The 14,447-nt window shown below is 36.9% G+C and overlaps 1 protein-coding gene across 2 annotated transcripts in view; it reads right to left on the reverse strand.

The window, feature by feature from the left end:
• AFG1L (AFG1 like ATPase) overlaps positions 1–14,447 on the reverse strand; it is a 66,272-nt gene that overhangs the window by 22,171 nt on the left and 29,654 nt on the right. Inside the window, exons 8-10 of one of the 2 annotated variants that reach the window (XM_068677764.1) lie at positions 3,658–3,740; positions 415–485; positions 58–158 (exon numbers count right to left, since the gene is read on the reverse strand). The exons of the other annotated variant lie outside the window; for it this stretch is intronic. Of the exons in view, the coding sequence (XP_068533865.1) occupies positions 58–158; positions 415–485; positions 3,658–3,740 (255 nt within the window). The remainder of the gene's footprint in view (positions 1–57; positions 159–414; positions 486–3,657; positions 3,741–14,447) is intronic. 2 annotated transcript variants of the gene reach the window in all.

The raw sequence follows: 14,447 nt of genomic DNA on the forward strand, positions 1-14,447 counted from the left end.
TTTTAAAACTGTGAAAAGTCTGCGCGTTAACTGATCTAGATTTGACTGGGTACTCACTCTGTCACACAGCTCTTCAAACGTGAAGTCTGCAATGGTTCCACATGCTTTATTCAGCCTCAGCTCTCTGCCTTGCACTTTTAGAATCCTTGGTCTAGTTACTATGGGAACATGAACAAAGACTCAATCTTCTCTGGATAATTACTATAAAATTCATCTCTTACAGATAGGAAATGCATAGCTTGATGAATAATAGCACATGATTCAACACATAAATTAGACAAAATGCTGATACAATGACTGCCACTTGAGTGTGGCATCAACCCATATACAGCAATGGAACTTATTAATTGGTCAGTGGAGATTGGGCATTGTGTTCTAAATGTATTCTCTTTCAAGAGAAATTAACTTACGTACAATCATTTTGTTTCTGAGCCAGCTCATCAAACAACTTATCCATGACAGCCTCCACATCAGCTTCACTTGTGCTACAGTGAAAAGAATAATAGAATATGAAATTAATAACACTTGAAGCCAACATCAAACAGCTGCCTGAGCCTGCTTAGCTTTTTGCCCATAAAAAAGAGAACAGGATGTTATGCTCTAAATACAAACATTAGATTTAGAATACACTTAAAAGTAGAGAATATTAACTCTCAGGTAGATGATTCTGCCTTATTTGCATACACTGAAAGACTTCTGTGTTTTGAGCCGTTTCCAGTAATGAGGCAATACAGGCAGAGCAGATCCATTAACACTATGTGTACACAATGAGAAAAAAGGCTTCTGGCTCTATCTTGCATGCAAAATAAGAGCAAATAGACAAGGCAAGGCAGTCAAGCACCTAAAGAAGTATCCTTTGAAATTTCTGAGGGGACTTTTGAATTAAATATTGGAGCGGCTTTCTAAAGAAAAAAAAAAGTCAACTGATTGTATTAATCAAATTGTAAACAGCTTCTAAAATTAAACAGATTCAAAATGCCAGCATCAGTAATTGTATCAGTTTTATTTTCCCCCTAGCCCACAAAATACTATTTAGGAAAAACTCAACCACGGACTGTGAAAATGTAAGATATCAGGTATAAAATACATGTACTCACAGATAAAGTTTATATTCAACTTATGGTACCATAAGAATTATAAATCAGTCCAGAGTGTTTTCTGTCACAATGGCTTACAGGGCTGATCTCTGTGTCTTTCATTCTTTGAGAAGATGGATATTTCTAGCTGAGTTCAGAAGTTGAGAACAGCAAATTAAAGCTAAGCTACGCAATAAACTACAACTCAGACATCAGGTAATGCTTCAGTGAAGTTTGTACAACCCAATTTGGTTTGAAAAGTCTACCTTTGTGGATCATCGATGCAATCAAGTTATGTTGCTTCACACAGCTCTAGGCCTCCTCTAAATGACAAGTGATGATCAGCACCTTACGTAATTACCTTCCTCTTTATTAGGCCTTAATCACCTTAAAAATTTTAACAGTAGAACTGAAATAACTACTTTATAACTCAAGATTAATGATAGGAAACAGAGGTTGCATTAGATAAAATACCTTCCAAAATATATGTGTCTCTCTTAACGTTGATATTTCAGTGCTGCTTTCCTCTAAAAATTAAAAAATAGAATGAAAAGGCACAGACAACCCCAGAAGAAAAGCCATAAAGGAGGAAAAAAGAGTGCATGTGTGTCAGAGAGCATGCACCTGTGTACACATGTATCTATCAAAAAGTTTGATGTAAAGGCTGCAAGAAGAAACACCCAAGCATGATGTCGAGGTAGATATTTGCACCTAATTGCCAAGAAAGTTTGTTTTGAAAATAGACACCTGAGCCCAAGATCAAGGAAGTTGCTTTGATCAGGAATCTCGTAATTACGTTACACTGATTGCTTTCGGATGAGTATGAAACAGCTTTAAGCAATCCTTAGATGCAACCCTTATTTTACATGAAGAAAAGGCTACACAGATTGTGAAGCAACATGAGGATTTAAAAAAATTACAATGATTACTGTAACCATTAGTAGTGAAACATACAGATATTGAACAAGATGATTTTCTTTTAGGGAAGGTACTGTGAAATAAATATAAAAAAAATCTGAAACAAAATATAATCTAGTAGCTAATAAATCAAAAACAACACTCACTAAGCCAGCTCTGTAGGGCTGAGAGCTTCAATGAACAAGTCTGAACAGAAGGAGGAATGCAATTCCCTCAGAGAAAGGAGTGACAATAAAGTAAGTTATCTTATTTCTATTGACAGCTACAGGATTCATCTTATTTTTTCACTGCTTCCTAATGAATTACATAATGAGTTCTAGAGGTAGTCAACAACTATCTAACGACAGAATATGTATCAAGTGAATGTCAGAGACTGGTAATATTTCTGTCCCGAGTTTTACAGCAGGACACTATGAAATAAATACTCAGGGTGCATACTGCTCCTGGGGCTTATTCACACATTCCTTCTCCTGTGATACGATGCTGTAGGTGCCACATTTCGCCTGTTACCTGCTAAAATCCACATATGCAGTCTTCCATTTCTTTAGAGCATGGAGAGTGAAGAAAGAAATACATGGTAAGGGCTCTCCAGAACTATCAAACTGAAGGCCACAAAGCGCAGCAAGCACGCTACACAGAGCCTGAAGCAAGGACAGCCAAGGAGACATCGGAGGAAGAGCCATGGTGACCAACTCTGAGATAACAGTGGCTACAAACCGTATTGCGAAGATGTGACAGAAGTTAAAGACCTGTTGCAATTCTATCAAGCAGTACTGCTTCTTCCAGATGAAAAAGCACAACTTCCAGTTTTATTGTGAAGTGATAGGGGCATACTTCATTCCAAATATCCATGACACAGATGAAAATACTGCCCCTTTCTTAATGCAAGCATGATTTTAAATCAATATTGTACATTGGATTGAAGGATACCATGGTTATAAACCTCATTTTAGGCTATTTTCTGCCTTGCTCAGGTTGTTACTGATTAAATAATACTGGAACTTAAGAGCAAGTATGAGACAGGAAAAATACATGCAGTGCAAAGGTTTCAAAGAACTTATTAAAAAAGAGAAGATGCTCCTATTAAGCTGATAGATGTTGCAACCATAAGCACAACTCTGAATGTATTCCTTAAATACATTTGCAAATACAGAATAAAGTGCTAAAGAATTTTAGTCGTGATAAACAGAAACAACGTCAAAATAGGTGGTGTGTTTTTTTTTTTAATCCATAGCACTAGAAACACCCAACATTAAATGAATCCTTGTCATTGGATTTCTATAAATACTTAATTACTTAAATACAATAAGGATGTTCTTCTATTATAAGAGAATTGTGCAATCTCTTACAAGAGGATATTCATTACTTTCTAACCATCTGTCACTTCAGTTCTCCAAACACCACACCTCCCCAAAAAATCTAATTAGTTTTTATTCAGTCACACATTATGAATGATGCTAGTGTGGATACTGAAAACGTAGTTTAATGAAGTTAATATCAAGGCATAATGGAAGGCGGTTTGCTGAACAAAATGGACCAGAAGGCAAAGAAAGGAAGAGTCACACCCTGCTAATTCTACCACACATTTTGCGTTTCCCATTGACTAGGAAATTATTGTTAATAAGGAAAAAGAGGGCAAATACCGTATCATACATCAACTTACAGGTAGTAAAGTTTTCCAGCAGCAGGAAGCACTCGTTTCCTGTAGTCTATTCCAGAATCAAGCTGGACTGTGCTGCAGTATTTCTACAGAGACAAAAAAAAAAGCTTTCCTCAAGCCAAAGCTGTATTTATTATCGTCTGCGTTAGAGAGAAGGCACACTGCTGTGATAAGCTATCAGCGTGAATATCACCTACAAAACAGATTCAAGTCCACAAAATTGAAGACTCCTTTACATTTATTGAAGTAAAGAAAGAAGCTGAAAATTATTCACACAATCAAAGCGAAAAAAAGTGACAATTTTCAAAAGTCCATCAGCTAGAAAATGAATACAGATTTGGGGAACAGTGAATGAAATGAGAGTGGGCATTACTCGTTCTCTCTGGGTAGTACTTTGTTGGGGAGCGGGAATTAGAAATAATTATTTTGGCATTAAAGAACATAAATTTAGAAAAATAGGAGCAATAAACATTTAAGATCCAAATTCTAGCAACAGAGACGACAAACTACAACTTTTTCAACTAAAATTAGTTATAATCTTTTCCTTCCACTAAGAATACAAAATTTATGAGTCAAACATCAAAAGATGTGAACCACGCCAAATCTTGCTACAAAATCAACTGAAATGGAAAGGGAAATAAATAAAGCTATCAAAAAGGTTTTGTTCTGCTTTTGCAATGTTTGAATTGATTCAGAAAAGAACTTTTTAAAAATTAAAACAAGACCTGTATGTTTATGATATAGATGTCCCTGAATACTCACAACAATTGCTTCTGTTTGAAACATAAAAAACAAAAACAGAAACCAGCTGTACTAAACTAAAGGGTGGTGGGATTTTTTTGACTTTGTTTTGTTGTGTTTTAATTCAAGGCTTTGAAGTTGAACGAAATTCTCACTAACCCCAGAGTTATCAATGTTTTACACCCTCTAGCAAAAGGAATCTCTCTGCTTCTCTGTTATTACTACTGCCAACATACACAACTGCTGGCTGTTATACAACCACAAGCAAAAGAAGCTGTAAAGGAAAGGGAGGAAAAGTTTAAATATTTCAGAAAAATACACCTCTATCACCAATTTAATTAAAGCAACCCAATTTCTTTTTTGTAGGTAATTCAACATCAGAGTTCTTTGAGTTCAAGGTCTGTGAATTATTAGAGTGGATTGCTAGAATTCACTAAATTATTCTGCATCTTCACTGCACTGTGAACTGCCCATCTATTTTTAATATTCTCATTAGAGATTTCATATTCTGTGTCAAATTTTTTAAAACCTCCTTGAGGCTTTTCAAACATCAAAATTGGAAATGTCAAATCTCATTTACAGCAACTACATTGCAGAGACATTCTTACATTTTAGGAGAAGTATCAGTGATTTCAGTAACAATGTCCCTTTTAAATAATTGTATTGCGTAGGACTTATTGACTACAAATATCTGCAGGAGTAACTGTGATGATTCACCGCACTAATTTTTTGCCTTTGGCAATTGCTGAGGATTCTGTACTTATTTTAAACCTTCAACAGATCTGCAGAGATACACAGCTAGACGATGTTGAGAAAATCATCCTGAAAGCACAGAAACCCAGGAAAATCCATATATTTTAATTCTGGTAAGTGGAAAAGCCATGCTAATCAAATCATTTTGTTGGGCTAAGGCTAGTGCAAACACAATAGCACCGGTGCTACAATATTATTATTACAATCTATTCCGTTTCTTTTGGTGAGAGCTTACAAAGCAAAAGAGTAAAAGCAGTAGAAAAAAAGTTCCAGAGGCATGTTATAACACACACAAAGAAGAGAAGATGTTTGTGTTTTGCTTCAGCATCAGTCTGGCAGTCAAAGCTAGAAACAAGATTGTTGAAATTTCACAGCAGAGCCGGCACACTTAGCTTTTCCTTGCCAGGCAGTGATGCTGGGCATCTTGCTGCCTAACACTTTGCTTTTCCAAAGTATTAGATTAACTAAAGTACTATTTTTTTCATATTATCAAGAATTAAATACTACTACAGAATATAGGATATGGGTGATTATTTAGAATAACTTTAGATACTCTGCTATTTAGCAATGTTGTTTAATTTAGCAATGCTGTTTAATACCTTTTTTCTTCCTGGAAACAGACAGTATTTTTTGTATGAATTTAGCCTCGTCTCGTTGGCCTTCAAGGCAGGTTTTCAAACCGTACAACTCCTTCAGGGTGCTGTGCTGCACACAGAGTGAAGAGCGAATACAGAACACATCCTTAAGAGTGTTGCGTGATTTAGTATGCCTGAAGAAGAAAGTGCACCTTTTTACAGCTGGTGTAAATTTCTTGTGCTGATATTTACAGTGGTGCTTGCAGCTCAGCTGCTAATGACTGCTGTGTAAGGCAGACATTCTGCATGCTCGAATACAGAGCAACAGTGGGAAAAGCTGCACAGGCCACTAAGGCTTGCTGAAACACTTACCAGCACTCAGTGCCACAATGTATTTCAGTCTACTTGCCTTCTGCTTCCAAGCTTAAGGCTCCTCAAACACAGTCACAGTCTTTTATCACTAGTGATGTAACATCACAGTGAATGAGCTCTGGAGGTAAGAACTGCAGACATCAATGCTATTGATATAGCTGTGAAGTAGATGCATTTCTTCTGCCTTTCTTCCCGTTTCTCATTATTCAAAATAATTAGTATTAACAATATTCAGGAAAAATCACTATCATTAGTGACACTAGTTAGGCTTTTAAGCATACAGGCTCTTATTATGATTTTGGGCTGTATTTTAAGCTACAAAGCAGTTGCCTAAATGAAACATATTACTTCTTCCTCTAAACCTTGTAGCATGTTATTGTAGGCATACAATTGAATCTAATGTGATGTAACATTACATAGTTTATCTGGAAAATATCTCTTAGATATTCTGGGCTATATATATATACACCTTTCATCCAGAAAAGCAACAGCAGCATTTAGTTCAGAGAGACAGAAAATATAGTTATTACAGTCCTATTGACTGTTTGCTTTCTTAGGAGGCCTAGGTCAACTTAACAAAACAAGGTAAAAAAAACACAATTCTAATATACAACAGTTTCCTGTAACACCTGGTATGAACACAGATGTAGGGGGCTGGTAACTGGAACTTTTGAAAGATGGAAAGTGTTGAGCATTTTACTGTCTTACTCTTTGTATAGTCTTAAACAAATATGTATGTATTTGGGGTGGTGGTGGTTGTTGTAATTTTGTCCTGTCTTTCAAACACAGTTTTGTCTTCCATTTTTCAAACTAGCATTCTCTTTCAAATCTTGCTTTATATCTTACTTGGTAATGAGTAAAAAATTATGCTAAAGATTCAGTCCCCAAAACCACTGACTTGGACCTCCAAGCCAGTTTCTTCTCTCCCATGCAGACTGCTGCTCTGTTCGTCAGTGTACTCCAACCACTGTCTACCAATCCATGTTCTACATAGACAAAAAAGCACAAGCACTTCCTAACCCTTCTATAAGTTTGTGCAAATAAATATCTACCGCTGCTTGCAATTAATTATTTTTAGTGAAACATTTCAAAGCTCACAATTACTGTGTTAGGCACTATATTATGTAAATATACATAGAATATGGATATTTACTATACAAATTAAATGGCAGGTTTTAGTGCCCCTGCCACCAAAACAAACTATTAAAATCTGTAGAGAAACATGTTCCAGAAAACATTCCTTTAAAGCGTGACTGCTGTTGTTAGCTTTGTTGGGTAGGAACAACATTCTCCTTATGTGAATGTCTGGCAGTACAGCACAGATCTATAGGTGGTACTACTGGAAAATAACAAAAAAACTCAAACAAGGATAAAGCAACCAATCATGAAATGATAAAATGAAAGAAATGGATGCCAACAGAACAGCACACGAACGAGCACTGGCGTGGGCGATGCTATTTCCACAAACTCAGCTTGCACGCTGCAGAAACGGTGTGGTAACAGCACCAGTGGGCTACAGGGCTGTTAGGGGAGGATTGCCTATGCCACCAGGCAGTACAGCAGCATTTCTCATCCAGGTTGAGAATGCAATGGTAAAGGTTGTTCTAAAGGGGGGCTCAGCACTTGGTCACCCTTCACTCAAAGCCAGAGTCAAAAAGGTCACAAAGAAGCTATGCAGAGAGCAGAGATCTCAGAGTTTTCCCTTTTGGGGTCTCCTTTGTAGGCAAGGTTAGCCACCCAGGTTCTTTGTTTCTGTACTTGTACACATTCACTTATCTGTTTCACCGGAGCGCACAGGGCAAAACATTTATATTTGTCAATGCTTTTGATGTTAAAAAAAAACAAAAACCAAAAAACAAAAAACACAGCATTATAATCAAAACGTGTGGCAGGAAAATAAAACATGCTAAAAACATCATATTCTTCAAAGCTAAAAACTTTAAATATCAGAATTGCAAAAATAAAAGCACAGATTTTGTGGTTGCACAGCACGGAGAAACAAATCCTGCTCACAGCTACACGAATGAACTACTGACTGTCATACAGGACACGTGAGTACCATGATGCATTTTCTCTCCCCTTCGTAGGTGCCGACAACACTATACTCCTCTATTATGGAATTAGGAAAAAAAAACAATACTACCATTCATAAATCCTAAAAATTCTTATTTAAAAAAAAAAAAAAAAATGTAGGCTTCTCTACTTTGTACCCTTAATTTTCCTGCAGCATGGAAAAAACCCTGATAGCATTACATACAGAAGTTCTGGTTTCTCCCTCTGTCTTCAGACTAACTTCTCCAGCACTGAACTGATTAAACCCTACAGATGTGATTGCATCCTCACACTCATTAATCACCACCACGGAATCCTAATCAACAGCCAAAGAACTAACCAGCATCCTCAGATTGTTAGTACTTAATTGTCAAAGCCACAATTGTAATTATTGGTTTACTTTTTTTTAAGGCTGAGATTTAAAATTACAAATTTCATTTCCTTGGGCTAAATTTCTACTTTTCTTTTGAAATAAACACTTAAAATCAAAGCTACAGCTCATCTAGTCTCTTCCTGTAGAACCATTTTCAGTTTCCAACAGATTTTCTATTCCACTGAGATATTTCAAGTCTGACTTACCCTATTCAATTCAAATGCATAAAATTAATTAGTCATACAACTTATTTTGAAGTCATTTATGTATTTATGTATACAAAGAACAAATACAATTACAAAATTGAAAACGCAATTAGTAAGTTAAAAATACAACATGATCATGCACTCATTTCTACTGAAGTGGCAGAAAAACTTTTTATTCCAGACGGAAAAAAGACAAAGCCTCAAGGCTCAACTTGAGACAGAACACCTCAAATGACTGTCTTCAGATACAATAGATAAAATTAGACTTTGTGTATGAAGTTATTAAACATAGACTGATGTGAATACGTTTTTCTTCCTATAAGCACCTCTAACGTCTCTGTTGCTGCACTCCTGAGTAGTAACTATTAAAATAGTTAAACTACTCCAGAACATAAAATAAATGACAAGACAGATTCTTAAGTACAGGAACAAATTTTTCAGAAAATTTCAAAAGACAAAGTTAGATGGATAACCTGCAATTTATCACGTTTGTTTCCCATGTATCACAAAAATAAAAATCTGAAATGCCAGTAAATGGCCTTAGGGTCCATGAAGGATGCTGTACTAAATGCAAGGTGTGCCTGTCAACTGAAATATAGTGACCAGCTCAAAACCCTTGATAATGCAGGTGAGCAAATACGCACTGGCACAGGTCACCCAGAGAAGTTGTGGCTGCCCCAACCCTGGAGGTGCTCAAGGCCAGGCTGGATGGGGCTTTGGGCAGCCTGGGCTGGTGGGAGGTGTCCCTGCCCATGGTGAGGGGTTGGAATTGGATAGGGTTTAAGGTTCCTTCCAACCCCAACCACCCTATGACTATGAAATCTCTCAATTTTACTTAAGACCACTGTAAGTCAATGCAATCATTCTCTGCTCTGAGTTTTAATGGCACAAAAAACATACAAAAGCATACGCATTGTCCTGCTGACCTACAGGATCACACAAACCCTACCTGAGGACCCCCCCAGAGGCTGTAGGGTGACAGAGGCTTAAGAGTGATTCATCCTGGGATGAGCATTACTCACCCAGCTATTTCCACACCTGCCGAATTTCCTCAGCCTTTCCTGAGGTCTTGTGTCACGGCTAAGTGAGAAGTGCAACTTCTAACCACTCTTTCTGAATAGAATAAATTAAACCTTCCATGTAGGTATCATCCCTTTTCAAAGGTATCATCAGCATCTAATTTTTTATATTAGCTTATATCCAGAAAAGAAAAAAAAAAACAAAAAAACAAAAAAACAGCAACCAACCCCTACCTGTCTTCCTGAGTTGGTCTCCATTAATAATATGGAGAATCACTAATACTCCTTTCCTCCATCAAACCTGAAAATAATGCAATTGTTCATTGGCACTCTTCTCATACATGTACATCCATCCAGAAAGAGAAAAATCTCACATTACACAACATGTGGATACCATGAGAGCAACAGAGGAAGAGTTCCTCAGGTCAACAAAGCTCACGACAATTACCTATTTGTTCTGTTAATCGACTCCACCTCGTGCCAAATCATCCACTTGAATTTTATTTGTTTGTTCTTAAAATTCTTTAAGTGATTTCAAGAAAAAGGTTTCTCCATAGCATTACAATGAGCATTTTCTCAAGTGATTCGTAACTCTGGTGGAAGAAGAATCCTCTCCAGCCAAAACGCAGTGTGTCACAAAAAACATGTTTTTGGGCCTACAGGATGCACTGTAGGCTTTAACCTTGGCCTAGCCTCAAAGTTATCAGCAAGTGGCAATCACCAGCACGTTTCAGAAGACGAAACTGGTCTGACTGGGCCTCAGGAGATGGGCTGGAGGCCAGATGGAGCCTACCTTCCCTCCACAGCCTGCCGAGAAGCACAAGAAATGCATGCAGTGTTTCCTTGCTCGGGCTCAACTCCTCAAGAAAACCAGCCAGTAGTTACAATCAAGCACGGTACAGATGAAGGACCTTCAATGCTTGCTTAAAATTGGTCTTGTTAAAAATAAATCTATTTATTTTAAATCTATTTATTTTTAAATCTAATTTATAAATCTAAGACGTCTAACTTTCAGCTATACAGACTCATGGTAGTGAGATGCACTTGGGAGAAGGAGAAAGAGAATCGTCAGGTATTTTGTGAGGGATAAAAACTTGGTCGGAGCACTGTTGGGTACGCATACAGTTTTTGTCTTCCTGTTCACATGTTGTTGAAACAGTAGACTTCAAAGAAAATGTCAATGAATCCTCATAAGCACTATACATGACCTCTGGGGTAATTAGCAATCATTCAAAAGCAACAAGACTAAAATGTTCTATTCTTTATTACTGTCAGCTCTTGTCTTGATCAGCATTTTAATAAAGATGGTTCATTGCTAAGACAGTTTCATGAATCAGTCATAATTACATTCTGACACGCAGTGAATAGTAAAGCAAAACTAAATATCACTTCATCAACCTTTCTAACCTTTATGCAAGTATTAACTGTAAATAATTTTTACACAATCTTACAACAGAAAATCTGCATATTTCTTAGCTTTGTACATTCTCTACCCTAACTGAATTTCCTGTGACCTATACCTGGAAAAAAAAAACACCTACAATCAGGCATAATTACTTAGTCTTGCATGATATTCAGGTGTTGCCTTTCACAGATCAAATCAACTTCAAGTACAAAAGCCTACTTGTTCTGTAAAAATAGTGCAGTGCTGTAAGGGGTTAATTTTTTCTTATTTTATTTTTAAGTCTTTTTCCCATATTCTTCATTACCTGCAATAACGAAACACGGGAAATTGCTACAACAGCCTTAGGCACATCACTCTTGTTCCAATTTTAAACACTGCAAAAAAAATTGAGGAACAATTTCAAAATGCCACCCAAGTGTAGTGTATAGTGTCAGTGCAACTAATCGTGCTTAGGTTAACTCCAGAACGCAAACATTTCCTTTGAACTATTTTTAAATGGACATGGCACAAAGCTCTAGGAAGTCAAATACTGACAAATAGATTTTTTAAAACATCTTACGCTTGTGACAGGAACACATCAAACCTTAAACCAAGAGTTCGGCAGAGGTAGCATTGAGATGAAATTTATTCAGTGAAAGTTGCATGAGTTTACATTACAGCCCTCAAAACTTCACCAACTACGAAACCTCCCTATTCTTGCTACCGCAAGGAACATAAGATCCATTGTACGGCTTTTCAATAACTTATTTTAACATCTATCTATAAATCAGCTACCCCCTAAGAGGAAGAAAAATAGACAATTAACTTGTAAAATAATGCTGCATGAATACAGACAGAGACTCTTAAAATGCATTGTTGGGTGAATAGTATTTCAGATATTCAGACACAAGTACAAGAATTCAGGAGGTACAGATGTGGCAGTGCTGAGTAGGAGACAAGTAGTCTCTCCTTTTTCTAGTCAGGGAACAGAAGAATGGCAAAAAGTAAACTTGCATGCAGTAAGTATTACACTCTCCGTTTCACATTGCTTAGAGAAAAAAAGTCCTTGCAGAGTAAGGATAAATTAAAGAACTTACTGTTAAAAAATAAATAAATTCTGTTTTGCTCAAGAACCAAAATGACTGTAACTTTCAATCTGCTAATAAACAAACCTTGCTGTTCTGAGAAAAACACAAAGCCAAAAGTTCCCTCTGAGTTTATAACGTTATGTTTCATAAGCTAAGGGTCAAATTCACCTCAGTGTGTGTACTTCATTGAAATTTTACCCTGAAGTTATTTGTCTAAGACTTCTTTTTTTTTTTTGCTGCTGTTTTTCTTTTTAACGTTTGATTTGTATTTCTTTTCCCAGTGTTAGCCTTTGCTCCTGCCAGAACTGTTGGCAGGCAGGGAAGAAGAAAAAAAAAAAAGACTAGTATTGATTTACGAAACTCGATTTCTCAGAATAAGAAAAAAATGCGATTAAAGAGCTAAACAAAGGCTAAAGATGGCTTACGCTTAGCTCCGATGAGGTCTACTACCTCATTACCAACAACTGAAAACTTCTGATGCATTTTGTTTCAAGGGAATCCAAAAGTCCTTGCTGTAAAGCAGACTGGGGGGTGTAGAGTCCATTCACTCTTTCTGTATCACGACCATTATGCGAGAAGTATAAAACACTGCCTTTATGCTGCCAAACCACAATGACTCTTCTTACATCAAAGCATTTTCGCCACTAGGGTTTTTTTTCTCCGAAATTTATTCAAGCCAAGGGCAGGGAGACAACAATTCAAACACGCTAATTACACCTAATTATCTATTCCTTTTTTTTTTTTTTTTTCCACCAGCTTCGGCCAGTGTTATTTGCTATCTGGGTTTCTCACAACCTCCTCTTGCCCTGTCCATCCAGCTCAACAGCGAAGTCTTTGAAGAAAACAGTTGTGGCTTCTTAGAATTTTAACAATATAAGGTTCAACTCAAATTAAATTATTCTATTATTAGTTTTGACACATTTATGTGTTAAATATGAAGGCCGCTTGGTTAATTTGGCAAATTCCTCACATCTCTTCATGGCTAGGATTGCTGGTAACACCCTCTCTTGTAGGAGCTTCTCCTCATGCTTTCTTTTCATGATCTAAATGAAATGTTTATTGGATTAAAGTTCTTCTCTGCAGACCTCCACGGTGGCCTGTGACAAAGAGCTTAAAAGCTTTATTAATTGGCTCGGGCTTTTTTTTTTTTTTTTTTGTGGGGGGGGAGGCAGGACCTCATTTCACATTACATCACAAGCAAATAAAACTGCCACGTGTAATTAGGCTAATTTACCCTGATACAGCAGGAATCAACTATTCCATATCTACGATATGCTTTGGTTTACTGATTTTAATCAGAGAGCAAACCAGCCAAGCAAGAGCTTGGGAAACAACAGCAATTAAAGGAAGTGAGGAGGCAGGGAGCCTCACACCGAGCTACAACAGGAAATATTTTATCCTTTGATCAAGTTTTGATCGGCATCTAAATAAACTGTCTAGAGATGATGTGTGCACACGTGTGTTTAAGGCAGTTATAGGAAGTAAACAAACTGAACAGCTCAATATTTGCAGAGCACACTAAAGCAATAGGCTCATTATAAAAATACTGTAGCAGTGAAGTGCTTTACACCAGATAATTCAAGGAACACTTACGTTTACATTTAAAACATACAAACTCTGAAGGCTGGATGCAGAACGTGCTGATAACTTCTACTCTGACACCTTGCTTTCAAAATACAACATTTTGTTAGTTAAGTCTTACAAATTTGTCACACAAATTACCCATAAATGACAGTGATGCTCGGCACGAAAATACTTGCAATCATGCTATATTTTCTATTTTTATGTGTTTAATTAGGTACACTTCACAAAAGATGAATGCTTCTATTACTTGCAAAGAGAGAGAGAGAGAACAAGAACAAATGCTCCTTCTACTTAGGAGTTTGCTTGGTTACATACTAAGAAGGGAAACAAAAGGCCTAACATCTTCAGTAATGAAAAAGTCAATTGATAGGCGAAGCCATCACAATATCAAAGGATTAATCCCAGCAATTCTGACTCAGGTGACAGTTCACAGGGGTCAGAGTGGCTGACACTGACCTCAAAAGCAGGTTTTAACTATTCAACATACTGAAAGCTGCTGGGCTATCACACCATTAGAATGGAGCAAACTGACAAATCAATTTCATCAATGAGATGACTTTTTTTTTTTTGGAAATAGGCAGATCCGCCAATCAACAAATCCCTGTATTTCTTACACAGGTGGTTGGACAAAAGCCGAATGCACAAT

Source organism: Anas acuta, chromosome 3, assembly GCF_963932015.1.
Source record: "Anas acuta chromosome 3, bAnaAcu1.1, whole genome shotgun sequence".
Lineage (NCBI taxonomy): Eukaryota > Metazoa > Chordata > Aves > Anseriformes > Anatidae > Anas > Anas acuta.